Source organism: Perna viridis, chromosome 7, assembly GCF_037379345.1.
Source record: "Perna viridis isolate PV_CMFRI_1.1 ecotype Kerala chromosome 7, ASM3737934v1, whole genome shotgun sequence".
In the NCBI taxonomy this organism is placed as follows: domain Eukaryota; kingdom Metazoa; phylum Mollusca; class Bivalvia; order Mytilida; family Mytilidae; genus Perna; species Perna viridis.
Genome location: NC_142451.1, coordinates 34130612 through 34158393, shown reverse-complemented (window position 1 = coordinate 34158393; position 27782 = coordinate 34130612). Strand labels below are relative to the sequence as shown.

Below are 27782 nucleotides of genomic sequence, written 5' to 3'. Positions count from 1 at the left end.
GCGATTTTGCAGTTTTCAGCCGATATCTTGAAAACTATAAAAGATAAGAAAAACTTGCAATTGATGAAATGATCCTTACGATGGGGCCTGTGAAAGTTTCCATTTCGGTCAAAAGTTTTTGTTAAGTTTTCTTTAAAAATATTGTTTACAACAAAAATGTTCGGTATCATGACAAATATCATCTGTGCAAATTTGGTCAAAAGTTTTGGACAATTTTTAGTTTTTGCTTGTTTTGCTTCGCAAATTTGACAGTTCTAACATCGTTGGGAATTTTTTAATATACAGTTGAAAATGAATTAAGTTGTTCTAGATCTAGCTCCAGGTTGATATATAAACCGTGTACAACTTCGAAACAATAACATATACACTAAGTTTTAACATCGTCGCATCTTTATCTTAAATATTATGAGATTATCAACATGAGTATACTGTGTAGATAAATATCTGATAGATGAAGATAATATATAATACGCCCGATGTTTTTGAATACAAGAAGTTTTAATTGAAATGTTTTACTTAAATTCTATTCATATTACAACAGGATTGTTTGTTTTCCTTACAGTAAGTCTATTATATTGCATCTTTTTATTTAAGTGATTTATTTATCGAAATGCCTTGATTTCCCATGTTTAGGAGTTAAAAGGATATATTTGTTGTTTCTACTCTTTTGAACTGCTATATAAGTTCAATGCTTTCAACACGAAAAAGCTATAGTTACAATTATTTATAGAAATACAAGATCTATAATAACTGGTTATGAATGAATTAAATAAGAGCGGTTATAAATCTACATGGCATTGATGGAAATTGTATGAGTCTACAGAAGAACACGTGATGAGTAAGAGCATATAATGATAATTTCACCTGCGTCACCATAATGTTTGAGCATGTAAAGTAATTATGTTTGTTTCCTTAAGTTTTTCGTCTTTAGTCAGTCAAGAATTAAGTACCACTCTGTGTAAGAATCAGGCAATGGATGGCACATCATATTTCTCAATTTGGTCTTTTTATTCCTCATAAATATTCAATATAACTAGAAAACAACTGAAAAGTTATTTAAATTTACACTGAAGTATCTGTGACATAGATATTTTTTTACTGCTAATATAAGGAAAAAGTGCGGACAAATTTCCCCGTCATTTTTTCATAGTGACCTATCAATATCTTAAAGAGGCAAATTTTACAAACACTTTGATGGTTATTCCTGGAGGTTATCGGGTATAAATACTTGGTTAATGCAATAAAATCTCCGCGTTTTTTTCTCTCCTTCATATGCAACGCTATACACATTTTGCCTGATTCTTAGGCGGAACAGCTAGCATGGAACAATTTAAAATTGACAATGTACGTAAGGGTCAAATATGACTGCTTCACTGCTTCTGGCTCATTCATGCCAACTCTTCATTAGACAACTCCATATATCCACTGTAACTGTATGTATCATATTTAGTATATATACAGAGTGAAGCCACCGCCATCACCAACGATATTGTTCTTTGTTGTATGTGTAATATGTGTTTCCTGTAGTATTTAAAAGTTAAGCAATAACTACCAAGTTTGATAATTCTCTTACAGTATTTTCGAAATATTTCATGTTTCATGGATATCCAAATTCTATTGTCTAAATGAGACTCCAATAATTGCCGTGAAATTGTTATCAAGATAAACTTGTTTAAATTCGAGAAGTTTAGCAACAGATATTCTTCTTTTTGCATACCTTGTATGAAAGCTTCCAATGTATTTACGTAGGGTGCCTCTAACAATACACTAAATCATGACTATCATTGGCTTTAATATTCTGTCGCCACGAAGAGTTGTCTGTTTAACATTGATTGGAAACCCACTTAGTATTTTGTTGTTCGACTTGTCATTCCTTATTGTACTTTGTCCCAAAAGTAGGTAATCATTTAAATAAAATTAGTATCTTTTACATACATACAAATCATGTCCACTGTCTCGTAGAGTTGTGTACATAGCCAGTTGATAGTAAGCTTAATTCAGATTTGTGTTGTTGTGCTTCTAATTAAAGTTCAAGGGATCACCTGTCACTTTGAAAATAATTTTTGAACTTATGAAAGGAATTTTTTATGAATTCAAATTCATTTGGACATAAGTTGGACTTCCAGTCAATATCAGTTTTTCAAAAAAGGCCAATTTGTCTATCAACATCCTTTAAAAAAACTGGATAAAGTTTTCTATCTTTTTAAATGGTATGTAATTATATTTTTACATTTTCTTTGACAATATCTCTAAATAATTTGATATAGACATTTAAGTTTATTTATTCAAGTCGATTAGATCATATCATGTGCCAAATTTATTATTAACAATTAACAATGAACAACTGACGTATCGAGATAAGTAATATGACGGTTTATTTTCAACACGAGTTTTAATAAGTGTTTATACACCGTCATTTTCCAATCAAAATAAGAAATAATGCATGCGTCTCGTACCTCATTATTAAAAATATATAGAAAAAAATAATTTGCATAATTTATGAACTTTCCTATTACCAGACTAGCTCTTGGACTTCATTTAACCTATATGCTCAACACTCTCTCATAGTTAAACGAAGCTGATGCCCTGCAGTGAAAAGTAGCTTAGTGAAAAACTACAATATCCTCTCATATTCTTACTCATTAAAAAAAAAGAATCAGAAATTTTTGTTAACATTGTTTGTTTACATTAATGTGTATGTTTCAGGTCCAAGCAAAACAATCTGAACCAACCCAGCCGTATGTAAGAAACGTCCATGTAGTATTCATGAATCATTTAGGTAATTATTTAAATTATTTCTTTGAAATTAAAGTGGGTGTAGAGAGGGGGGTAAGGTAAGTTGACAAATTGTGGATTGTATGCCTTATTTGGGTGGTATTTTAGAACAAATGTGTGTACAAGAACGAAAATTGAATTCAGAATGATACCATACATATATATATATATATATATATATATATATATATATATATATATATATATATATATATATATATATATAAGTCTAAAGGATTGTACAACGATACCGATAAAGATGTTAACACACTATAATAAAGTATATAATGGGCAAAATTTTCAGTCAACAAATGACCTTCTTCAGTGCCTTAAATAAACTGAGTGTGTATATATATATATGTTTAACATCACCAGAGGATGGTAAAATTTAAATTGAATATTTCGGATAACAGATATCCTTCCTCAGCATAAAACTCATAAAACTATATGAGCATAAAACTCACAAAACTTAACGAGCATAAAACTCACAAAGTTCGAGATCAAAACAAATTCAGAAGCTGAATCGCGTACGCTGTGGGTGATTGTACCTTTATCAAAGGATCACATAAGCAACTGATGAGGAGCCTGAATGAAAATAACAAAGAGGGTCTTTTTATCAAAGTTACAATTAACTAAGATCTAAGAAGGCGACTTAGAGGGAGGTCTGGTTTGCATTTGTAGTCACTGCGATGACAATTCATACGCCTGTTGAAAGGTTGTTCTGTTTCGCTAACATACTGCATACCACATCGGCACTGGAGAAGGTATATGGTATTTTTGGTTTTGCAAGTTACGTCGCAAAAAATGGCAAATTCCTTTCCAGTACAGTAGCTTTTAAAAGTTTTGGTGTGCAGCATCTGGGTACAGGTCTCACATCTCTTATCTCCACATGGTCGACACTGGCCCGTTGTATTTTGTTTGGGCTGAGATGAAATCTCTGCTCTTACTAGGGCATCTCTTAGGCTCCTAGGTCTACGGAATGTCAGGACCGGGGCCCCCGTAAAGAGCTTGGAGAGCTTGGGATGTTTTTGAATGTCTTTCCAATTTGAATTCAGTAACTTCGAGAGTTTCCCAAAGGCTGGATGGTATGTAAGCACAAAAGGGACCTTTTGTTCTTTTTCTTAGGTTTGTACTCGAGGAGATCTTTACGGCTAATTTTGTTAGCACGTTCAAATCCCCGATCTATATCTGTTGATTTATAGCCACGCGATAACAAGTGACCACGGAGTTCATCTAGACGTTTGTTGGTGGTATCGTCAGAACAAATACGCCGAATTCGAAGTGCCTGAATGTATGGTATGCTTTTAGTACAATGTTTTGGATGACAACTATTGGGAGATAAGTATTGGTGACTATCAGTTGGTTTGCTGTGAAAATTCATGGACATTTCCCCGTGTTTTACAAACGTAGTAGTATCCAAAAATGTGATTTTAGTGTCAGAAATTTCATGGGTGAATTTGATTAATGGATGAACATTGTTGGCATGTGTGATAAAATTGTCTAAATTTCCTTGTCATTCAATGTAGACCCATGATTGGCCTTGACCTGATATTTTTCATCCCGATGGGGTTGTTGACATATTCAACATAGCCATTTTCGTCATATGTATGATAAATAACTGGTTGAAGTTAACTCTGAAATAACAAAAATTACTATCGGTAAACCAAAACATTTGTGGGTATTTATCGTATTGTCAAATACGTTTGTGTGAAAGTTTAGGGGGTTAACATCACAAAAGTTCCGATTACTACATTTACTGGTTTTATCTAGTTTTGCAAACAATAAAGATGACAAAGTACTGTACTCATATCCTAGAAGTAGAGATGTGGGCAACTAGGTCCCTTCATTAGTTGGAAGGTAAAATGTGTTGAGTTAAGAATGATTACTTTGTACTTAGAAATGGGTCCCCTTATAAACACATTTGTAAACAGCTCAGGTATTGAAAATTAGACAGTTCAGTTTGCGAAGGAAAAAAAAGGTCATTGGATTGGAATCTGATCAAAATTTAGAAAAGTTGAGTATCATATATTGAAGTTATCTCTAGCCGGAAACTTAATAGTCAAAGTGATCTACCCATAGCAAGTGTGGTGTCACATGAGAGTTCATTCTTCGATTGGTTTATGTAGATGAAAAATAGTCTTGCTCAGCAATGACCAATACAAACCTACGCCATGCTCTATTTGATTGTTTAGATGCTCTTGTTCTGAAATAACTTAATTGTCTATTTGTGTATGAACTTTTGTACACCATAATTTGATATTTACTCAATCAACTATTAAATACAATGTAAGTTCAGATAATATTTAAATATAAGATTGATCAGTTTTTTGTTGTTGTTTTTTTTTTTGTATTATTCAAATTGCATAAGCGCGCCCATCGGTATAAAACTGAAATAATTGCACGTTTATCAACGATTGCGATCAGTGATTATTCGCATTTTGAGCTTTGTTTGTTGCCTCTCTAAGTCTGTTACAGCTGATACCTTTAATTTCCTCTTTTACATATCGCTGATTTGATATTTAAGATGTAGGATACAATGGAATCCCAAAGACCGGTTTTATCAACAACATTCTTAATACATACTTTGAGGATTATTTCCCAAAAGCTATCAACATGTCCCAAGAACTCCGACGTAAGCAGTACCAGGAACGCTTCATATATACAACACATCCTTGGCTAGTTAGTTTGTATTTAGAGTGTCCACAGAATTTCACCCTCAGCAATATTACATTGAAGGTAAATGCAATTAAACTCCTTATGTTATGAGATAAAATCATACCCTTTAAGTGTTATCGTCGTTTTTGTTTCTCTATTTTCACGTTGGGGTACCATTCTTGGATTATCCCTATTTTGACGTCTTGGTTTTTTGTTTTAGTTTTAGCTGATGTTTTTATAATCGGTAGTCATTATAATTGATGATGTTGCCATTCTCTGTATTATATATGGATGTCTTTTGTCATCTACAGTGTCCATCTACTGCTGAATTAGAAAATTTCAAGACAGCTGTACAATTTGGTGATGTAACGTGGCATGCAGGACCTATGAATATGCAGGTGGAGAATATGAATGAAATCTTACTTGGATTAAGTTTGAACATTAGCAGCGATATAGATAAAATATTTAACATTTCCAGGAAGTATAGAACCCTGAGCCAACGCGATGTTCCAGGTAGTACTTTCAATTCTAGTTTCCAATAAATTACGGGCAGCTAATATTCACTAGCATCGTACTCTAGTTTTTTTTTCATATAACATAATTAAACCATATTGAAATGTTTTAAGTCATATATTTGACAATCTTTCACGTAAAGTAAATCATAATTCAGCAACATGTAAAGCTATAAATTGACGTAAAAGAAAAGAAACTCCATCACAGTTTATTTTACCAGTTATAGTTTTCAGTACATATTTATATATTTTTTTTTTAAATTCGACACATCAGCTGACTGACATTTTTAAAAATAAAAAGACTTTCATTACCAATAAACGGGCGAATAAAAAAGTTTCTTAATTACATTGACTTTCCTACAACCATGACACTCTTTTGTTCACAATCTGTTGAACAATACAAAGAATTGACAAAGCTATTGGGACATTTAAACCGACCAGTTGCTATTGAAAGAGTTGATGAATAATCACCTATGAATCTTTTGTAGAATAAATCTTAGCTAGCTCATAGTTATTTAAATCTGAAGCAGCTACCTGGACTATTCTATTTTCATTGGTGAGGGGAGTTTTTTTTTTATTTTTATATTTTTTAAGATAATCAGCACATGGTTACAGGTTATATGCAGACCTAGTAACAGGAATGTACAGGAATATTCTAGCTGATTTGTTATACACTATTTCAAAATACCCCCCCCCCCACAAAAAAAAAAAAAAATGGTTTACAATATTGCAATATATAACAACCATCATGGTAGAACTCGGTAACAATATACATACATGTGTACACTTTAAATTAATTTTCAGTGTAACTAAGAGTGCTGACCTACATTTAAAATGGTCCCCCATTTTTTTTGGCCATTTGGGGTCAAATCATTTTTAACAAGAACCGAATACCGAATCTTGAGTTCCCTTTGTATTCTTAAAAATTAGTGTACAAAAAGATGGAACAACAGGATATGATACAACAATGTCATCAGATTAAAATTTTCTTATTGCCTTATTTAAGGCAGACACAATGCTATTATATTCCATAATGTCAATCTGTACATTAGGCTTATCTTGCATTTCCATGACTGAAAGGAAATTTCTATTTTCATTCAAGATGTCATATACAAAACATATTGCTTTTTCAAACCATTTCTTATAAAAGACAGGTTTTTTTCCTCACAGTGACATCATTATGGGGAGTTCAAATTTGATAAATTAAAATTTGTTTTGTATTTTGTTGACAAGGTTGAAAACCATGATTTAGAATAGTATATAAAAGTATTTATTTTATCTTAAGTACATTGCTCAGAACTCTTATATATTATTATAAAAATGAGACCTCAATTATTATTTATTCCTTCCTTCATGAAATTGGAATAGGCCTACCAAGGTGCCCTTGTATGGAAAGTATGTAATTCATACTATAATTAAGGAACATGTATTATACAAAATGCAGACTCTTTGAGGTTCACGTGAATTACAATTTTTGAAATAGTGCTATGAATTTATTTTATTTAATTTTGAGTATGAGTAGGCTTAAAAGTGAGTTAAGTGCGTTATTTGTGAAGGATTTGCATTGGAATGATGATGTTCCGGATTAACTGCACTGATGTTCATAGTTTGAGATTAAGTATCATGTTAATAATAATTTTTATATGTGTTATAGTTTTGGATTTAGTGCATTGAGTTTGATTGAAATTATAATTTGGGATTATAAGTGCAATGATTTTCAATGAAATTTAAGATTTGGAATAAGCGTTATTTACGTTGAAACTTCTTTGGATTAAGTGCAGTTCATTGAATTTATTGCTTTGGATTTAAATGCTGGGTTCCTTGATATTTTTGTGGATTATTAAAGTGCAATAATTTTCATTCAAATGTAATAGTTTGGGATTTATTGCATTTTTTAAAGTGCAAAGATTTTCATTACCGTAAATTGTAGTTTGGGATCTAGTGCAATGGTTATTTTTAAAGATTTGGATTAATTGTTTTTTTTTCTTTGGAAGTACAGCTTGGGATTACGTGCAATGATATACATGTAACTGGAATTATATGGAGAATATTTCTTTGTTTTATTTTCATTGTATTTGTTGTTTTGAATTAAGTGCTATGATTTACAGCTCTGATTTGAGTGTTTTATGTGAAAAATGATTTTATTAGAATTATACTTGTGGCTGAAGTGCATTAAAGTTCATCAGACTAATTATACTTTTTGTACATGTATATTTTCAACAATATTAAAACATGTGCAAGAAATTTACAAGAATCCGAACTATTGTTTAAGTAGATACTTTAAAGGAGTATATTTCAATGCATATATTTAAAAACAGTATTCAATGGATTCAGATTTGAGATGGGACAATTCAAATAAATAGTAGCATAACATTGTAACTTCAAGTTATTGTTCATTCCATGAAAGTGTTACCATTATACTTTAATTTACCATTTAATATTTGCTATCCACGTGGGGACCTGTGGGTTTAAAGCTTTTTTTCTTGGAAAAATATAAACAATATTCACGACTTATAATTTTCCACATTAGTACTTTTTCTGTGTTATATTCCTTTAGACGTTCACGTTTCCCGTTTTAGCGTTCGTGCATCGTTTATCGTGCGTTTACACATCGTTTTGCGTTCGTTTAAACACACTATAAACGTACGATAGAAGCGTTCGTTTAAACGCACGATAGAGGCGTTCATTTATTTTTGTACTTTAATTATTTCATTGATTGAACTGTTATTTTTATATTTTTTGCTATTACTAATTTATATCATTTCATTAATTTTATTTTCTATTTTTTTTTTTTTTTTTTTTGTCTTCATTATATATCAATATTATTATTTCTCGTCGTTCTATCGTGCGTTTAAACGCACGATAAGAGCGTTCGTTTAAACGCACGATAGAAGCGTTCGTTTATCGTGCATTTGATGAGCGTTTAGCGTATGTTTGGGTATTGTGCGTGCAAGTGTAGCAAGTATAAAAAATACCAATATGTAAAAAAAAACACATTAAATTCTCTCAAAACACATTGTGAGTAATATTCACAAGGCTTAGCTGAGAAAATTCCATATGATGTGCAACATAGCCAGTATTGGCTGCCTTACACCTGACCAGGTGAATTTTCATGGGTGAGTGGCTACCTATTCATGAACTCTTACAATAGCAACTGGTCAGTTTAAATGTCCCAATAGCTTTGTCAATAAAAAAAGAGTGTCAAGGTTGTAGGAAAGTTACTGTAAAACGTTAGAATCGGGGTGAATGAACTGCAATTGAAGTTCAACCTCAAAAAGATGTAAAATTAGCTTGGTTAGCCATGCATAAACTAACTCTACAAGTATTATAAAGTGATAAAAAATAACACGAATCAGAGAGTTATTGTTTACCATACTTAAGACACCTCTATTCATTAATTTCTTTCAATTAAAAAGAAGAATATGAAAAAAATATCTCTCGTTCAAATTTATATCTGTATAATATATTTTTTTTTACAAAATTATGCCTTTTAAATGTGGAAAGTTTGTAGTTTTATATGCTTTTAATCTTTGTTTTACATTACAATGTTTTCACTTTTTTGTTAGATCACAAATAATTAATTTTTACAGCATTTGTTCTGCTCAGAATCAAGTTGTTAAAACAAAAAAACTGTCTTAGTTTATTTAGACCGGAAATCAAAAGCAAGATTAATAACCGCGTAAAAAGATATTGAAGGTTATAAGAAATGTGAATATGCGTGATTAAGTTAATCATTGTTCAATTAAGCTGTAAATAAACAAATAAAGGATGGAATGCATAGCTCCACATATATCAATTTTCGACCCATGTCAAACAATAACAATAGGTTTGTTAAACATAGAAAAATCACATTAATACGGATATTTAGATAATTGTAGAACAGTAATTTGTGTACACACGTTTGACAAAATGCACATTTCTGGGATGAAATACTAACGTAACCATATATTAAAACAAATCAATAGTTATTCTTCCTTAATATATCTGGGAAGAAGACAATTGCAACTTTTCCATATACATTTAGTTTATAATTGATTGTGACTTGAAAAGGACATGAAATAACAACCATTTTCTAGTAAATAATAAACCAATTTACAATTATACACAACTGCAACTTAGATTTGTGAAAATTACACGTTACTTGCAATTTCATCATAATTTGAAATTAATTGCGTTCGATTACCATTACAATTACTATTACCCGATCTGTCCTCCTGTGGAGAAAATGTTTCAAGCACCAACGACTTTATTTCGTTGACTATTCACTATCGTATAAAGGCTTAGCGAAATGTTTGACGACAATGAAAAAGCACGTACACTAGTATGATTTTGTTTGAGGGATGACTCAAGCTATTATACCGATGCTGGTAGAAAAGGATATATATGCTGTATCAGTTGGAGTTAATAGTGGAACAAGTCCACCCGCAGTACCGAAACTATTCAGATGGCAGTTTGAAGAAAAAGAAATCATTGGATCTTGGCATCCTGGTTAGTGTAATCTGTCTGCTCGACCAACAGGTGAAACTGTCAGACATAAGGTGTCAGTCTTGTATTACTAGTCCCGTAAACATCTATAGTGAAGTGCATATGTTTAGGATTAAAAGAAAAATATGTAAATTGATTCATTAAAACTTTCATTTATGTAGCTTTTCTAAGGATTTTCGAAAAATTAATTTCCCGCAAAAAAGGAGGGTGAGTCCACGAAGATCGGACATAAAATTAGTCTTGAACTATAAATAGCCATTTTCTCTTTTTTCATCTTCGATTTGCAATCATCGAACCAACATTTTCAGAGGAACATTTTTATGTTATAATGTCAACTTTTCTTCACAAAGAAATATCTTATAGTGTTATGTTTGCTCTATTTTATAAGTCATAGTTCAAATATTTTGACAAAACATTAGTTTGTAAAGAGGCAAAAAGAAAACGCATAATATTTTGATACCTTCCGTGTTTTGACGTACACCCGCTCAGGGATATGCAATGCAAGACTGGTACTAATAATATTTCAAGATATTCGTAAAAGGTGTTGTTTCTATACTGCATTATTCATTTTCATACTTATAATCAAAAACTGTACTGTCTTGCTACAAACGTGTTTTTTTCCCATTGAAATTTTTAAATATTTTTTTTATTTAACTATTCATAAAAACATCACCCATTCTTATATTTTTATTTTTAATTAGTATAAGTTTAGAAGAGGTCTTATCTTAAACGAATTAAACATGTTAAAACTAATGCACTTGTGATTTTCTACGGCTAATTTGATATCAATGCAAATAATTGGAGTCTGAATTTTTCTGATAAATTTGTGATGGTCTCTAATTACTGGCTTCAGGTGGATACCCATCAAATCCTGGCAACGATCCAGCACATCCTGGGGGCCTTTCAAAAGATAACTGCATCACTGCCGAAAACATCCCGGATGCGTTATGTTTTGCTTTCCGGACAGACAATAGCGGCCCGCCTGAGAATGTAGAAGTAAGGTGAAATTATATAACATGTATAAGGTTTCCTGACACGTTAATTTTTCGGTCAGGACAAATAATTTTTCGTTTGGAATAACGGTGACGGTGTCAAGAATTTCCAGTGATTGTGACATGTTTCGACCCGAGGGTTTGTGAGAATAAAATTTACAATTTTGTATTTTTTTTGCACAAAAAAATTATTAACAATTTTAATAACAAAATCACTTTGTACAATATGTCAAGAAACAAATGTACATTACTCATCTTATTGACATGTCTGCATAAAAAGCATTTGGAAGACGATGGATGATTAATATGTATCAAGTATGTATAAATTGGCAATATATCTATACTTGTTTACCACTTTTTTAATGGAAATGGATAAAGTAGTAAAAAACACTTTTTTTCAATTTTAATATTTCAATTATCCTAATTTTATTTCTTTAACTTTTAATGCTTTTGGTAATTTACGAGAGTATTAAGATAAATAAAGATACAGGCAGTAAATTTATAACCGACAGAGATAACCCGGGGTTCCTCAAAACTGTTTCTGAGGACATTAACAGCTTCCATATTGTCGACACCCCAAAATCGTCTTTTGTAGGCAATAGAAATAATTGAGAACACTGAGTTGATCAATAGTGCTTGGTATGTGAAGAATTATATATATACCATACGTATTTCTTTTTAAAAATAATGATATTTCATCGATTGTTATAACCTACATATTAGCCATATTTGAACAAAGAGAATATTTAAATAGTGCAACAATTTTTTTCTTCCAAATGAGAAGGACAAATTTATATAAAGCATAAATTTTAAATTCATTATCTACTTATTGAGGAGAAATTTATATCTTCGCTGTGATATTATGTGGTTCAAAGCAGAAAAAAAGACATTTAACACCGATAGTCCCTCCCGTCGTCCGAATGTCATTTGTTTGTGTCGTCGTTTCTGGCTTAAAGAATTCTACAATAAAATAAACTAATCGCACGCTGTCAAACACAACTATCGTGGGAAAGTTTTGTGTATAGAAGAATACCGTAGAAAAGTAGCTTATGAATGAAACAACCAATGCTCTCAAATTATGTTTTTATACTCATATTTTAATGAAAATTTGAATGCATGTTTATATATCATTTATAAAAACCCAAACATCGGCATACTAGGTTGGAATTATATTTTTGACAAGAACAACATCAGGTATTAACTGTAGAATTAAGTATTTTGCATGAATGTCTTGTGTTAAGATGTAATTTTGGAGTGTACAATTTGTTTGAAATGTTCGTGTCAAAGAAAGTATACGCTGTTTGGTATACATTTTTTTTTGTACATTTGAAGAAATATCCATTCTTTCAATTGGTGCAAAACAACCATTGAGTTTTATTGAAGGTAGAACCAAATTTGCAATAAATGGCAGTTTCAAACAATGCGTCTTAATAAAAACATCTTGAAAAAATTCAAACTATGCACAATTCGATTCATAATATTGTTGGATGGAATAATTAGGGAAAAATCATCTTTATAGAAAAGATTATTAGGTAGAAATGTCCATATGCTCCACCATAAGGTTGGACCAAGACATTTTGCATGAACGTTTGATATTAAGATAAAAATTAAGATATCTTGTTTGAGATAGATAATGCCTGATATTTCTAAGTCTTAAAAATATTCTCAGGAGATAACTTTAAAAAATATATAAAAATATACTAGACAAGTATTTGTTCACAAACTCATTGTTTTGACGGAGATACCATATAAAAACAATATCAATTTTTTAACATGGAAGGTTCCGAACATCTTATCATACCTTTTCCCATTTTCCTTTCTATCTTTACCAGTTTTTTAGGGAGAAATAATCAAAATATTTTTCTGGTAACAAGTGTACAGTACAAATAATATCGTGCTAAATTCGCGCGTTTCGGTCTCTATCAACCTCGACTAATGATATTGATGAATACAATAAACACAAATATAATTATTGCTGTAAATCTGTAGGACAAAAAATAATCTATGAAAACAAATGTATTTCCACAACACCCTCGAGTGATACAAAATAACAATGTCGGGATCCTTTCAACGAAGTTTACATTTTTTTTATGTGAGCTCAAGGTTACGTGAGGCATTTTTATTGAACGGACAATGAATTTCATACGAAGTTTTCTAGTAAAACATTTGCAGAGAAAATCATTACAGAATATGTTAGCGGAATCAGAATTACTTCCGATTTTTTCTTGGATTTCATATTGCTGGTGCTTAAGTTTGTTTGTGTAATCTTTTTATTCGGTTCGCCACATTGTATATATAGATCGTCTCCTTTTAGTGTGTTCACGGTTAGGCCATGTTTTTTTGTTTTTTGACGTATTTAAATCATCCCACTGCTCACGCTTCGATATTGTTTTAAACCAGTGTTGGCAAAAACACCCTAATGAACTATATTCGGCTATCGACAGAATTTTCACGTCATTAACATGTAGAGAAGGATACACTGCATGTTCCTTTCTTTAAACGTCTTGTACAAATAACTAAAGTATAATAATGAAATGATTGCATATCAGGGAAGAATAAATCTGTTCCTATTTATTCAAGCTTTGCCATGTAGTATTCATTAATGTGCGTTAAAATTTTAAGAGGTTAACGTACTGATAGCCATGTTTAAAGGCAAAAATAAAATAAACACAATATTTGTTAATGTAGAGGTCATTATCACTAAATAGCCTTTGGGAAATGATACTGTATTTAACAACTATAGTTCGAGGCATTACCAGTAATTCTGGCAACATCAATGTTCCTACCGCAGTCAGTTTATCATCATAAACAACTCTTTGTAAAATTTGTTTACTCTCATAAGCCTTCGTCTGAACATGTCACAAAACCAGCAATTTTCGTAAACAGTTTCTGCTTCCACTGTGAAGACATTTTTCTGCTAAATCAAAAATTTGGCTCTCCCAGTGTTCTCTATGCTCTCATAGGATTTTTATTGATTGTTCTTATTCATCGAAGATCATACTTATAAAAATACGTTTATTTAATTTAACGTGAAATTTCATAATCAGTAGACAGTAAAAAAAACAGTAAGCTGCGGCATATAAGACCTGTCATATAAATTATAAATCGATTAGATTGTATTTCATAAATTAACCGACCTACCTGACACATGTACTATAAAGTTTCATTCTCTTCGGCATTTAGCTCGTCCGGAGGTTAAAACAGCTGATTACTGCTGATCATGTGACCTCCGGTTTCCTTCATGCTTTAATTTTCTTTCACGGCGCGAAAGACACGTGTTTTCAGCTCTGTAATATCGTTCTACTTTATATAATTCACATAATGTTGGATTCTAAGGCCGATAGTGCAGTTAGCGATGGAGACATGTCATCAGCTAAAAACGGGGACGAGGAAATACATGAAAAGGAAACGGCTAGCCATAGCAGGTCAATTAGTAAACATAGTAAACATAGTTCGGGCAGAAAGAAAAAGTCCAAATATGAACTTTTAGACGAGAAATGGTCAAATAAAATGCAAGAACTCCATACGTCATTCGACACAAACATGAAGGATTTCTTTGCAAGATTTACGGCAGCGACCGCTAGAAATTTGGTACAACCACAAAGGTCTACCAATGATGATAAAAACGACGGGAATTCGTCACAAAGACGTCATTCACCGGATCGAGGATCACAAAGACCAAATGAATCTATGTCTCAAAGGCAAAATCAAAGTGAATCAGAAGAGGAAGTTGATTTTGATGATGATAGAATTTCTTTGCAAGTAAATACTTAGAAAAGATCAAATTTGGTAGAATTAGACGATTACACAAAGTCAGATAATGAAAATTTAAGTGACAAAGGTAAAAAATGTCTTTTTGACTTGTTTGGTTCAGATGCGGTTACAAATAAATCTGAAAAGAAATTTGGTATAACTTTAGATGAGCCTCAGAAAAAAGTTTTGTCAGAGAGTTGAAGAACAGAAAAACCACACTCTGTCACAGTTTTTTCAGAGGAAAATAAGGAGGCTTTTCCAGTTGACGAAGATATACAGAGAAGTATCTTCAAGTACCGTCACTAGACGATATGATTAAGTCATGTTTGATAAACAAGCATGGAAAACGTGCTACTTTTTCTAAATCAAGCAAAAGTTTGTATACTCAATCCTACAAGATGGTGGAAAAAATTGCATATAGGGGTCAACAGGCTGCTTATATGGGCATTATTATGCAGATGTACACACAACAAAGTCTAGGTACATCAACTGAAATTTTGTCAGAAGGGCCTGATAGTTTAGATAGTGCGATCAAACAGGTGCGTGATACATTTGATATTAAAGCTCTTGATCAATTTGGCAGGACAGGTGCTTTTCACCATATAATTAGGAGGCAGTTGGCCATGACTGATAATCCTTATTTGCATTTGAGGACAACAGAGATATTTCTGACTGGCCTTTAGTTGGGAATGGTGTATTTGGTGAAAAGTTAGAATCAACAAAAAGAAAACACGTGCTAAGTTACTTCCTAAATTTGACAATAAAGATGCAAATAAAGAGAGAAAATCTACAACTAACACTGATTCTGTTCGAAACAAGAAACAATATTTTGAAAAAAACAAAGGTGGACAATCAGTCACATGGTCATAATTCAATAAATTCTTTTCGTATCCCAAAAGTTCAAGAAAACAATGCCAGTGAAAAGAGAAAGTCAGGAAATTCAAAACAGTTTCCGTAGAAAAAGACTGACAACAATGGTCACAGAAAAGTCCTTCGAGGAGGAAAAAACAATGACAAGGAATGCAATTTAATGTTGTTTCCGAAGATACCTGTAGGAGGTCGTTTGTCTCAGTTCTTAATAAAATGAGAAGAGATAGCAACCGACAAATGGATTCTTTCTGTAATAAAAGAAGGTTACAAACTGGAATTTATTCAGAAACCTCAGTTTCAGGGAATAAAACAAATTTGTGTAAATGTAAAGCATTTTCAACTTTTAGAAAAAGAAATAGCAAATTTAAGAACAAATGCAAGCAAACCTGTTGCAAAAGGTCAAACCCATTGCGGTTTTTACAAATAAAAACAGGGAACTGAGACCAGTGATAAACCTTCGGTCTTTAAACGAGTATTTTCGGAAACAGCATTTCAACATGGACACAATGACAAATGTCTAAAATTCAGTAAAACAAGGAGATTGGGGAATAACTCGATTTGAAAGATGCCTATTTACATGTGCCGATTTTTCCAAAACACCGAAAGTATCTAAGGTTTTGTGAAAGGGAAAATTAATCAGTTCAAAGATTTGTTTTGGCCCAACAAGTTCACCAAGAGTTTTTACAATAGATAATATCAGCAATTGCAGCTCATCTGAGAAAACAGGGCATAAGATTAGCAACATATCTGGACGATTGGTTGGCTGTGAACCAAATAAAAAAAGTTTTAATTCAAAATCGAGAGTCAATCCTAAATCTCCTTGTTTAACTAGGTTTTATAGTAAACAAGGAAAAGTCAAGTTTAAACCCCTCTTAAGATATAACTTACATAGGGCGGAGGTTCAAATTAAACAAAGGGAAAGTGTTTCCCACAAAGAGAGGATAAACAAATTGAAGATCGAAATTCACAATCTTCTGAGAGGGAAAAATATCTGAAAGTACTGGGAATGATGGCATCTTGTCTGGAATTGATCCCAAACAGTCGTTTGTTCATGAGACCTATACAATTTCATCTCTCCAGCAATGGAGTCCTTCGAAAATGAGTCTGGATTACATGATACAGACAACAGTGGACCTGAAAATTCATCTGAGTTGGTGGTTGAACGATGCAAATCTGTTGAAGGGGCGAATTTTCAAAATGTTAGAAGCATCAGAAACAACAGATGCATCATTGGAGAGGAGAGGTTGGAGAGGTCACTTGAACAACCAGACTGTTCAGGGTCTTTGGCCGGACAGAATGAAAACCGAACATATAAACAAACTAGAGTTAGAGGCTGTTCTTTTGTCTGTGAAACATTTTCTTCACATGTTAAGAACCAATACTGTTATGATAAGGGTCAGACAATACAACATGTGTCCAATACATAAACAGGCAAGGGGGGACAAGATCAGTCAAACTATGTCAGATAGCATGGAAATAGAGAACAACATAAAGTGTCAAAAACACTTTGGCCGATTAATTAAGCCACTTCAATGTCAAGTCGATAGAATGGACTCTTCATCCAATGGTGAAGCGTCAATCTATGGGGGAAACCTTTGATAGATTTGTTTGCGTCAGCAGAGAATCGACAGACTCCAGTGTAGTGCACTTGGACAAGAGACCCAAAAGCATTTGCTCTGGATGCTCTGTCAATCTCATGGGAGAAGATGTTTGCATTTGCATACCTCCCTCTGTCTCAAATTCAAAAAGCCATTCAGCACATGCAAAATTATCAATGCCAGCTAATACTGATAGCATCTTTGTGGCCTTGCCAAACTTTGTATCCCAGTTGTTACAATGTCTGAGTGCACCACCAGTCAAATTATCTCAGTTGAAAAAAAAACAAAATTGCACATCCGAATCCGGAAATTTTCCAGTTGACTGCATGGCTGTCATCGACAACAATTTCAAAACAAAAGGATTTTCAAAGAACACTAAAAATTGTTGTCACAGTCATGGAGATGTGGGACACAGAAGGATTATAAATGCAAATTTAAACGATTGTGCAAATTTAGAGGCATGTGCAAATTTTTTAACCGACTTATTTGAGTCGGGTTTAAAATATAGAACAATAGCGGGGTATCGATCTATGTTGTCATCAGTATTAGCTCATATTGATAAAATTTCTGTAGGCCAACATCCCTATATAATTAGGTTATTAAAAGGGGTTTATAATACTAGACCACCAGTTAGAAAATTGTTGCCTGAATGAGATTTACCTCTCGTTTTAGATATGCTGAGACAACCTCCCTTTGAGCCTTTAAAGTATACCAATTTGTAATATTTGACGTTAAGAAGAGTATTTTAGTTTCAATAACGACTTTTAGAAAATGCTCATAATCCAGTTTTAACCAAGACATATAAAAAGAAAAAGTAAACAGTGAGAAAAATTAAAGGACATTCGACTAGATCTGTTGGCCCTTCTTGGGCGCTATTTAAAGGAGCAACAATGAAAAATGTAATGGAAAGTGCTGATTGGAGTCAGCCCTCAACATTCACTAAGTTTTATTTGAAGGATGTGAATGTTGATTTTTTAAGTGTTTAATTGAATATGCAGTATTTAAATTCTTACCCGGCGAGCAGCTGGATATGGATTTTTTTCGGTTGATGATAAGTATTTTAATGGCCGATATCACACTTTAAATATTGTGATTAAATGTTATATAAGTAACTTTTGTATTTTGTAATACAAGACAGGAAGTCATGCATCACATGTGGGACATGTTCATGGTAATTTTTTAATCCGATATATATATATATATATATATATATATATATATATATATATATATATATATATATATATATATATATATGAACTGATTTGGTGAATTCAGAGCTGACAGTAGCTTTAAGAACTTCATCAAGGTCGATTAATTTATGAAATAAAATTACAAAAATTGTATTCAAATCCGAATTTTGTGAATAAATTATACCTACCTGACATATGTAACAACCCACCCAATTTAGCCACCCCTTTCATGTTTCAGTTCTTTGAAGGTGTCTTTCTATGCGCCTAAGAAAATTGAAACATGAAGGAAACCGGAAGTCACATGATCAGCAGTAAACAGCTGATTTTAACTTCCGGACGAACTGAATATCGAAGAGAATGAAATTCTGTAGTATATGTCAGGTAGGTATAATTGATTCACGAAATTATAATTTGAATACAAATTTTGTAATTTTCAGTTGCATATAAAAATATTCAGTGAACAATGTGATTTCTTTGAAGGAAATTTTGAACTACTACGAGATACTAAGATCCCAATTTCCGGCGGCAAATATTTTTGCATCTACTTTTGAGGTCTTTTTTGAAGCTATACATTTACATAGGAACACACTGCCAGTTATAACACAGGAGATCGGTAATACCTGGATACAAGGGATAGCGTCGGATCCTTACAAACTTGCATTTCAGCGTGCATTTCAAACTGGTTTAGAGTTATGTTTTGATTCAAGTAAGATACTAAACTTTTAACAGAATGTCCATCCGTGATATTGCTGTATTCTCATTGTATTCGATTCTTGTCGCTACAAAAATGAAGTCATCACTACAGAAGTTTTATGGTCGTAATCATGAACTCATGTATCCATCTGCGCCATGAAAACTGATTTGTTTAACGTGTCGTAGTTTTCCATTCCTCTGTCGACCACCCTGGACGTGACTTTCTTTGAGCAACTCGGCGGGTAATTCTAGAAAAACATCAGAGGACGCTTACCCACCGGTGCACCTGGTCCATGCTCCCAGTTTTTAGTCGAGTTGCTCATTTACATTTTTTGTTGTGTGTGTGTCTGTTTTTCGTGTCTGATCTTTTGATTTCCGCTAGAATCTTGGTTCCCTTGTTTACTGGCCATGAACTGCTCTTAAACCTCACTATGTTTTAAAACCTTCAAGGAATGCATATTTGACTTATGTAATTGGTACCTGTTATAACAATTGTTTGAGCAAAGTGCAACATTACGCCTGTTTTGTAGAAGGATTTCAGCCATTGTCACATCAAATAATTACGACAGGGATATGTTTCCAAAAAATAGTTTCTCCAAAGTTATCTGGTTATCTCCATGGTACACTTGTTATTTTATTTTTTTCTGAAAATTGTTTATCAGAAAATGTCCCAATCATTCAATACAAGTCCTCATTCTGTACCTTGGATAACTTTTGAAAGATTTTTAATTGCTAAATCAAATTATCGTTTTCATATGTTTTTTTTTCTTATAGAGGAATGCAATTACACTGACCCTAGAATTAAAGATGCCATACGATTTTTGATGAAAGTACCAGAACATACTTGGGGATTGCCAAGTGTAAGGGATGATGTCAACTGGACAAATACAGCACTAAATGAAGCCAAGCAAGGTATAAAATATGTAATTTTTAATTTTGTCAATGAGTAACAGTTTTGCAAAGTAAGGTTCATAAAAATTTATTTGTGTCTTTTGTTTTTACTTGAGTTGTGTCATATAATCTTCAATGTAATTTTTTCATGCGAGAGTTGAAATAGAGTTCAAAATGTTCAAGGACACTGTTTTGTATATGTGCATACATACTTTATAGTTCATTAAAAGTAATAACTTCCAAACGTTGCTCATATCTGTTTTTTTTTCTTTAAAAAGTCTCTTCTATTTGAAATCATGTGCTTTTTATTTGATAATTAAGACAATTAGGTTGCATATTCGGATATGTGTAAATATTTCAGGGATGAATTATAAAAATTGCACGATAGCCTGGACCGAACAACGGGATTTTCTCAATATAGCCCTCAACAAACTCCAAGATCACCCTTTAGCTGATATAGTACGATATCTTCTTTCACAAACGGATCCAACAGAACCTGATGTGAAAGGTATGTGTCAACGATATTTGCTCGATTTTGTATAAATTTGAATAAGAAAACTAGATTAAATCTAAACAAGTAACAACTGGGCATGAACAGACATTAAAATCAAACAAGTTAAGTGAATTATTCAATACAATTTCTTAAATTGCAGAAGGCTAATATTGTGAATACATTCACACACAAAAAGAAATCAAAAGCGAAAAAGCGACAAATCCAGTCCTTCTTTTACAGTTTTTGTTATATAGTTTCTTCAATACCAGACTTGACAGGCCTGGTGGGTATTTCTAGAAAAGCATGGGACTTTTACTCTACCAGTGTATCCATGCGTCCAATTTTTATTATGATGTGGGTTTTTCATTTACTTTTGTTGTATGTGCGTGTTATTTTGGTTATTTCATGTTCTTTGTTGTTTTGTGTCTGATTTCCCTGTCTAGTTTTTATCCTTGGAATATATTTTTTTTATTTCCGCTCGAATCTTATTTCCCTTGATTACACTTATATTTAATCTGCTAAATGAACTTTTAAGTAAAAGAGACTATCCACACCTTGATCTGCTTTGCTCCTATCCCTTTATTTCCATAAGGGTGACAAAAATAAGTTGAAACTTTATAACAAACGGGATAAGTTTCTCCGATTGTAATCTTCCCACGTCTTAATGGCAATATGATAACAAGTCAAGACTATGAAGTATATAATTCATAGTTGGTACGTTATATATGTGATTTTTATTTCCGAGAATAGCGAGGATTCTGCAAAATGAAATTGATTATTTTCTTTCTCCTTTTTTTTTTTTTGTTGTTTTAACCGTCTTGTGTTATTTATCAATACTTTTTAATCAAGCTCTAAACAACTTTGTGTTTTTACTTTTTTTGTTGTTGATGTGTTTGAAAGGAGTTAAAACATAGATGCATAAATTATCACACCTGCTATTGAGTTGGAAAAAATACTAAGCAATTTCAAGGCCAATCGGCTCATCATGTTTTGGAATTAGAATTGTATTAATCCAATGAGTTAATTCTTGCCTTGTCATTATTACACCTTTAAAGATTGTAACGATTCTAATAAGATATTCAAGTCCAATCCTTTTTAAATACACCCTAACTTATTTGGAGACAGCTATCACGTTTTAAAACGTAATAAAAATTACCGCAAGGCAGTTTTATATAGTCAGCCCATTCAGCATAAAGCTTAGCTACCTTTCAATCGCCAGGATATCAGAATCTAAATGCTTGATACCTTCTAATTTTTATTTTATCGTTTTATTCAAGCCACTGTAGGAAAATCTACTCAAAAAATCTGTTTTTATTTCAAAATTCTATGTTTAAGGGGCCCAATGGAGCAGATTCACATCGGGGAAAATAGATCCAGTACATAATTGTGCATGTCGCTCCAATAATGGGATTTTAAAGAAGCATTGTTTACAAAAAAAAGAAAGTTTACATTCGTTAACTCTTAATAGTTATTCTATATTTTATATTTATGCAATTCTTTGTTATATTTTATATTTATGCAATTCTTTGTTATATTTTATATTTATGCAATTCTTTGTTATATTTTATTTTATTGTGAATTCTGTATACTGAATGAATTTTAATCGTTAATGCAGATTACCAACAACTTAATATAACAGAAGTTACAAACACCGTGTTTGTATGCAATCAAGGAATGAAGATTGGCTTCAACAGTGATGGGTCTTTACATACATTGTATGATCCTTTTAACAAGGTAAACCTCCGAGAAACCAATCCTTTGTTAACATTTTAAAGTATGATTTCCAGTTCAAAATTTGAAATGTTGTGAATTATTTTTAAAAGTTTGAAAAGTTAACTTTCATAAAGCAACAAATTAGCTCAATCAGATATTTTTGTTACATATTGTACCTTCAAATGACGTAACATGATCAGTATAAAAATAAGTAATAGGATGATTAAGCCGATTAGGTTATTTGATAAATTGGATTAGAAATAACCACAAAAGTTTATCAAAGAATGGAAATGTATCTAGTTTTAGTTTATTGTAGCCCGCCTTTCAGGTCTACGATAGCTTTCAAAGTGTGCTGAGGTTATGACAGTTTTTGAAAAAAAAAATATGTATACTTCTTCAAATTTAGTCGTCACAATAATTATTTAATTCGGATAAAACCAGTTGTAACGAGTAATCATGTAATCAAGTATTTTTATGATTTGTTATTAGTTCAGTGTAGTTTGGTTATGAGAATTCACTCAAGTTCCGTATGTCTTTGTAGTAAATGTATGTCCTTACATCGTTTTTAATTACAATTAGAGCAACGTTAGACGAGAATTGTTTAAACAACTTTTGCTATGATTGAATTAATAGGTAACAGAACAAAGACATACAACAGTTTATTGACTAGTTAAAAGTGCTGAAGGAATCTACATGATTCTAAATTTCATATAAAACGTTTAAACATTGCTGCCTAATTTGTTGAAAACTTATCCTCAAAGGTAACAGGTCCCCTTGTCGCTTTGATGTCTTGTCTAAATTAATATAATGTTCATGTTGGAAAATGTGTTACAGAAAGAAAAAAGACCATTCATTTGTCCATAACATCATATAAACGCTACATAGTTTAAATAAGCAATTCAAGGATATCAAGGGAACCAATATTCAAGCGGAAATCAAAAGACATGGAAAACAGACAAACACAACAAAGAACATAAGGTAACTAAAATAATACATATAAAAAAAAGAATATCTTCCAGGCAAATAATGAATAATGAATTATTATATGACATGGACGGTTTATAAACACTACTACAAGCATTTACCAAAAGCATTATAAAATAGGTCGTCTTGCCCAATTTCAGACAGGCTACTTTTGTTCGGTGCATAAAATTATTACTATACATGTATGTTAATATATATCATTTGAACAAATTTAAAAAAAAAAAAAAAAAAACAGAGCGACTTGTTAAAGATTCATAATTTTAAAGTTGTTTTATCCATTAAAGGTTGCCACTTAAGAAATACTAAAACAAAAGAGATCAAAAACGACATAAGCAACAGGAAAGTATTTAAAATAATAAATTTTAACGCGTATGATTTTGATTACTTCATGTTCTTTGTTGTGTATGTCTGTTTTTCATGTCTGGTCTTTGTTCCTGGATTACATTCTTTTGCATACCGCTATAACCTTGGTTCCCTTGATTATTCCTTAACCTTTGAAATCCAATTCACAGAAGAGAAATTTGGCTTTTTTTTCTTAATATGATATGGTTTCATAAGTTTGTTCTAACAACAAGTGCACAAGCAATATATGTGTACGATTAGGTTTTCGATATTAAGGAAAACTTAGAAAGGCAGTTTATTTTCCATTAAATATGCAGGCTGAAGACATTTTGCAAAGTATTCAGCATTGACAGATCAGTAGAAAACATGATTTGTCTGTTCATAATGGCGCAAAATAAATCACACTACATGTTACATGTATTTCTAGAAACTACATTATCATTATATTCTGTATCAATGCAATTGGGTTCGTTCGTAGCAATTTGGTTTTACGTAAAATAAATCAATATAAATCCTCGCACATTGTATATTACACAATGATATTTTAAGTTTTGTTTCTAAACTCCCTATACCTGGTTTCATTTTTTTGTTTTGGTTTTTGCAAATTTGTATTTTGTTTTTATCCTATTTTTTCTAGATTAATTGGGCGTCGAGTTATCCAATGGGGACTATCCTTTATCGCACTTACAATGAGTCAGATTTCCAGAACATGGCTTCCATGTACAATTATTTTGGTGGAGCAGGTTATGACAAACCAAATTCCACCAAAAATGCAAAACCTGAATCTAAGTTATGGTTAACAAAACTTAACCGTATGTGGAGACTAGACCAAGGTATGTTCTTTGTTTATGCTTAAACGAATTAATCGCTGTTTAGAACATAGTGTACCTTATAAGAGTAATCAAGGGAACCAAGGTTATAGCAGTAATTAAAAAGAATGTAATCCAGGGACAAAGACCAGTCATAGAAAACAGACATACACAACAAAGAACATAAAGTAACTAAAATCATACATACAAAGTAACAAAAGTAAATGAGCAACTCGGACTCCACTAAAAACTGGGAGCATGGACCAGGTGCACCGGTAGGGTAAGCGTCCTCTGCTTTTTTAGAAATACCCGCCGAGTAGCTCATAAAAAGGCAAGTCCGGGGTAGACAAACGAGGAAAAGAAAACTATGACCCGTTGAATAAATCAGTTTTCATGGTGCTGATGGATACACCATAACGATCTACGAGTTCATGATGACGACCATAAAACTTCCGTAGTGATGACTTCAATCTTGTAGCAACATAACCCTGTTCCAGAAGCCTATTTGTTAGAGTTCTAGCGCGATACAAAAAGTCTGCGTAGTTTCGGCAAGCTCTGGCATAACGTACGAGTTGTGATATGAACATTCTATACGCAGGAGCCGAAGGGATATTGCCACAGATGAAAGGAAAGTTGACAATTCTGAATGAAAAGTTTCAGAAACACTATTTAAGCTATTTCCCTTGAATTCGAACAGCTTTTACATTGGAACCTATAATGAAACGCTTAAGTTGTACAGTATCTTAGACTTTTGACAATGTTAAAAATGTGGTTTTTCTTCTGACAACTGTCATGGTTCCTCGTTAATCTTCATCTTGTATAGCGTTGTAACTTCGTATATATAAAAGTTATTTAATTACACTTTTCTGCTGTTTTGTCATGATTGGTTCTTATTGATAAATTTTACATTTTAACTTTTGGTAAAGGTACAAATCATGTTCTTTAATTCCAAAATAAATACTGATATGTTTGATCGAGGTATTCTGTTACGTTTATACTACTTTATAATTACAAATGGAGTTTTGTGTTATTTGATAATCTTCTTTTTGCAGATTCTCTTGTTTTCATCTAACCTAATGACCAAAAAACTGATAAACCCAGTCTTCCTAAAAATGTTTATATGGGCGATTTTATTCATAGTTGCTTTCTTTCTGACTTTCACATGATTCACTGTAATTCAGATTCCTGTAGACTTGTATTGGAATTGGTGATGGAAAATGCTACAGCCCATTCTTTTTACGGAGCACCGGAATCAGTTATGTTAGTTTACAACGAAAGAACATCCGACGGTAATTCGCCTGCTGGTTAGTAGTAAACACAATAAATTTTAACATATGATTACAAGTACAAGCCATGCAAAAACCTTTTTTGTACAAAATCAATCAATTTAAGCAACGCGAAATGCTGAGTACCCAAATTAAAGTTATAGATACTGAAGACATATTAGTCTCCTTTGATTTTGTTTTTGATAAGTTCATTTCTCATGGAAGGAAAAAGAGAATTTTCCATTTTTAGCTGTAAGAGATTTCCTTATCTGACCTATGGGTTTAGACGTGGGCTTTTCCATAAAAAGTTGAATGATCAATTACCAATATCGAATATGTGTTTGAAAATTCTTTTCAAGTAACAATTTTATTAAGAAAAACCGGTAATTGATTATTTCTTGCAGTTTGTTTAGTTTTGAAGTGACCTAAATTTTACACCTGGTCTTGACGTATCACTGTCCTGATACATCACGATCAGTTGTTAAATGCAGGCCATTTCAATTTAAACAATTTATCGAAAAACTCGAATTGAGAAAAGGGATCAAACACCCGGTTTTCCCACCCGCGGGTGGCATACACACATGCAGCCTAATTGTAAAAAGTCGACCTCGGTACAAAAAGTCTGCGTATTTTCGTCAAAAAGTACTAATTCATGATGTACCATTAATTTTATGACAACGAATCTTAATCTCATATTTTTCAATAACTAAAACTTTATTTATTTGCCGGTAGGCTTTGAGGCAACAATTATTCTTAAAAACAAAACGCCCACTCGCCTGGCCGAGTCCATTACATACTACTTCAGACCAACAGTGCCAGAAGAAAAACGGAAATGGTTTTTATCCAAGATCGGGCATCTCATTGACCCAACCAATGTTATAACAAACGGAAGTCAATATGTTCATGGTATGTTAGTTATAACTTAAAGTCACTAAAGTACATGACATACATTGGCGTACAATTTATATTAAATTGTCTTCACGACATATAAACCGATTTTGATCTTTTTCGAAAATGAATGCCTAGAATGTTCAGTCCTAAAATTGATTGATCACTTGAGAAGTATATGACTTTCATATATCTACATATTTCGATATTGTACGTTATAAACACGTTTTTCTAAGATTTTTAATAAATACATACGGTAATCAGATGATTGCAACATGCTATTATAATTAATGTCAACGCTATTCGTGTATTTACGATTTGGAAATCTTAGTTTCCAAACGTATATTGGTGATAGGTAAGGTGTATGTTTTTTTTTTTTTTTTTTGTTTTTTTTTGTTTTTTTGTTTTTTGTTTTTTTTTTTTTGTTCTTCCAATCTTCAAAATAAGAGCAATAATTGATATTTCAGCTACAGATACAGGTTTCTATTACATCGACAAATCAGGAAAGGGATTACAGTTTATATCTATGGATGTGCCGTTAGTTTTGATTGGTACAGAATACAAATCACCTTCACCATTTCCAGTTCCTCTTGACCCATTTAAAGTTGATGACATAAAAGGAATGGGTTTCAATATTTATAACAACATTTGGAATACAAATTATATTTTCTGGTATCCCTACTTACAGAACGATTATGACATATCAATTCAGTCTAGATATTCAATAAACTTCGTCGTAAAATAGAACTACATGGATTAGAATAAAAGACATGAACGACACTTCGGTATTTCTGTCTTTTTCCGGATTGATTTCACTATGCTTCCAATTATCTTTTATTGTAATAAATGCAGAATACAAAAAGACAATGCA

The 27782-nt window shown here is 32.1% G+C and overlaps 1 protein-coding gene and 1 pseudogene across 2 annotated transcripts; both read left to right on the top strand.

Annotated features, from left to right (window-relative positions):
• The first annotated feature begins 407 nt into the window (after positions 1-407).
• On the top strand, positions 408-27782 carry LOC148612412 (uncharacterized). Of its 2 annotated transcripts, XM_088593833.1 has the most exons (14): positions 408-561; positions 2707-2779; positions 5300-5511; positions 5742-5943; positions 10281-10430; positions 11281-11423; positions 19314-19539; positions 20301-20438; positions 20779-20925; positions 22526-22644; positions 24587-24782; positions 25940-26062; positions 26756-26929; positions 27379-27782. In XM_088593833.1, the coding sequence occupies exons 1-14, from the start codon at positions 508-510 to the stop codon at positions 27654-27656; spliced, it is 2235 nt and encodes a 744-aa protein (XP_088449959.1). In that variant the 5' UTR covers positions 408-507; the 3' UTR covers positions 27657-27782. The 2 variants fall into 2 exon arrangements, with proteins under 2 accessions (XP_088449959.1, XP_088449960.1); XM_088593834.1 differs by lacking the exons at positions 408-561; positions 5300-5511 and having other exon boundaries at positions 2760-2779.
• LOC148612413 (uncharacterized) lies at positions 14741-16130 on the top strand (annotated as a pseudogene).

Bases quoted from the DNA above. Each gene is read 5' to 3' on its own strand.
- LOC148612412 (XM_088593833.1), top strand. From the start codon at position 508: ATGTTTTACTTAAATTCTATTCATATTACAACAGGATTGTTTGTTTTC. The intron at 20,926-22,525 runs GTATGTGTCAAC...TCGTTAATGCAG, and splicing joins AACAGAACCTGATGTGAAAG to ATTACCAACAACTTAATATA. The intron at 24,783-25,939 runs GTATGTTCTTTG...ACTGTAATTCAG, and splicing joins TATGTGGAGACTAGACCAAG to ATTCCTGTAGACTTGTATTG.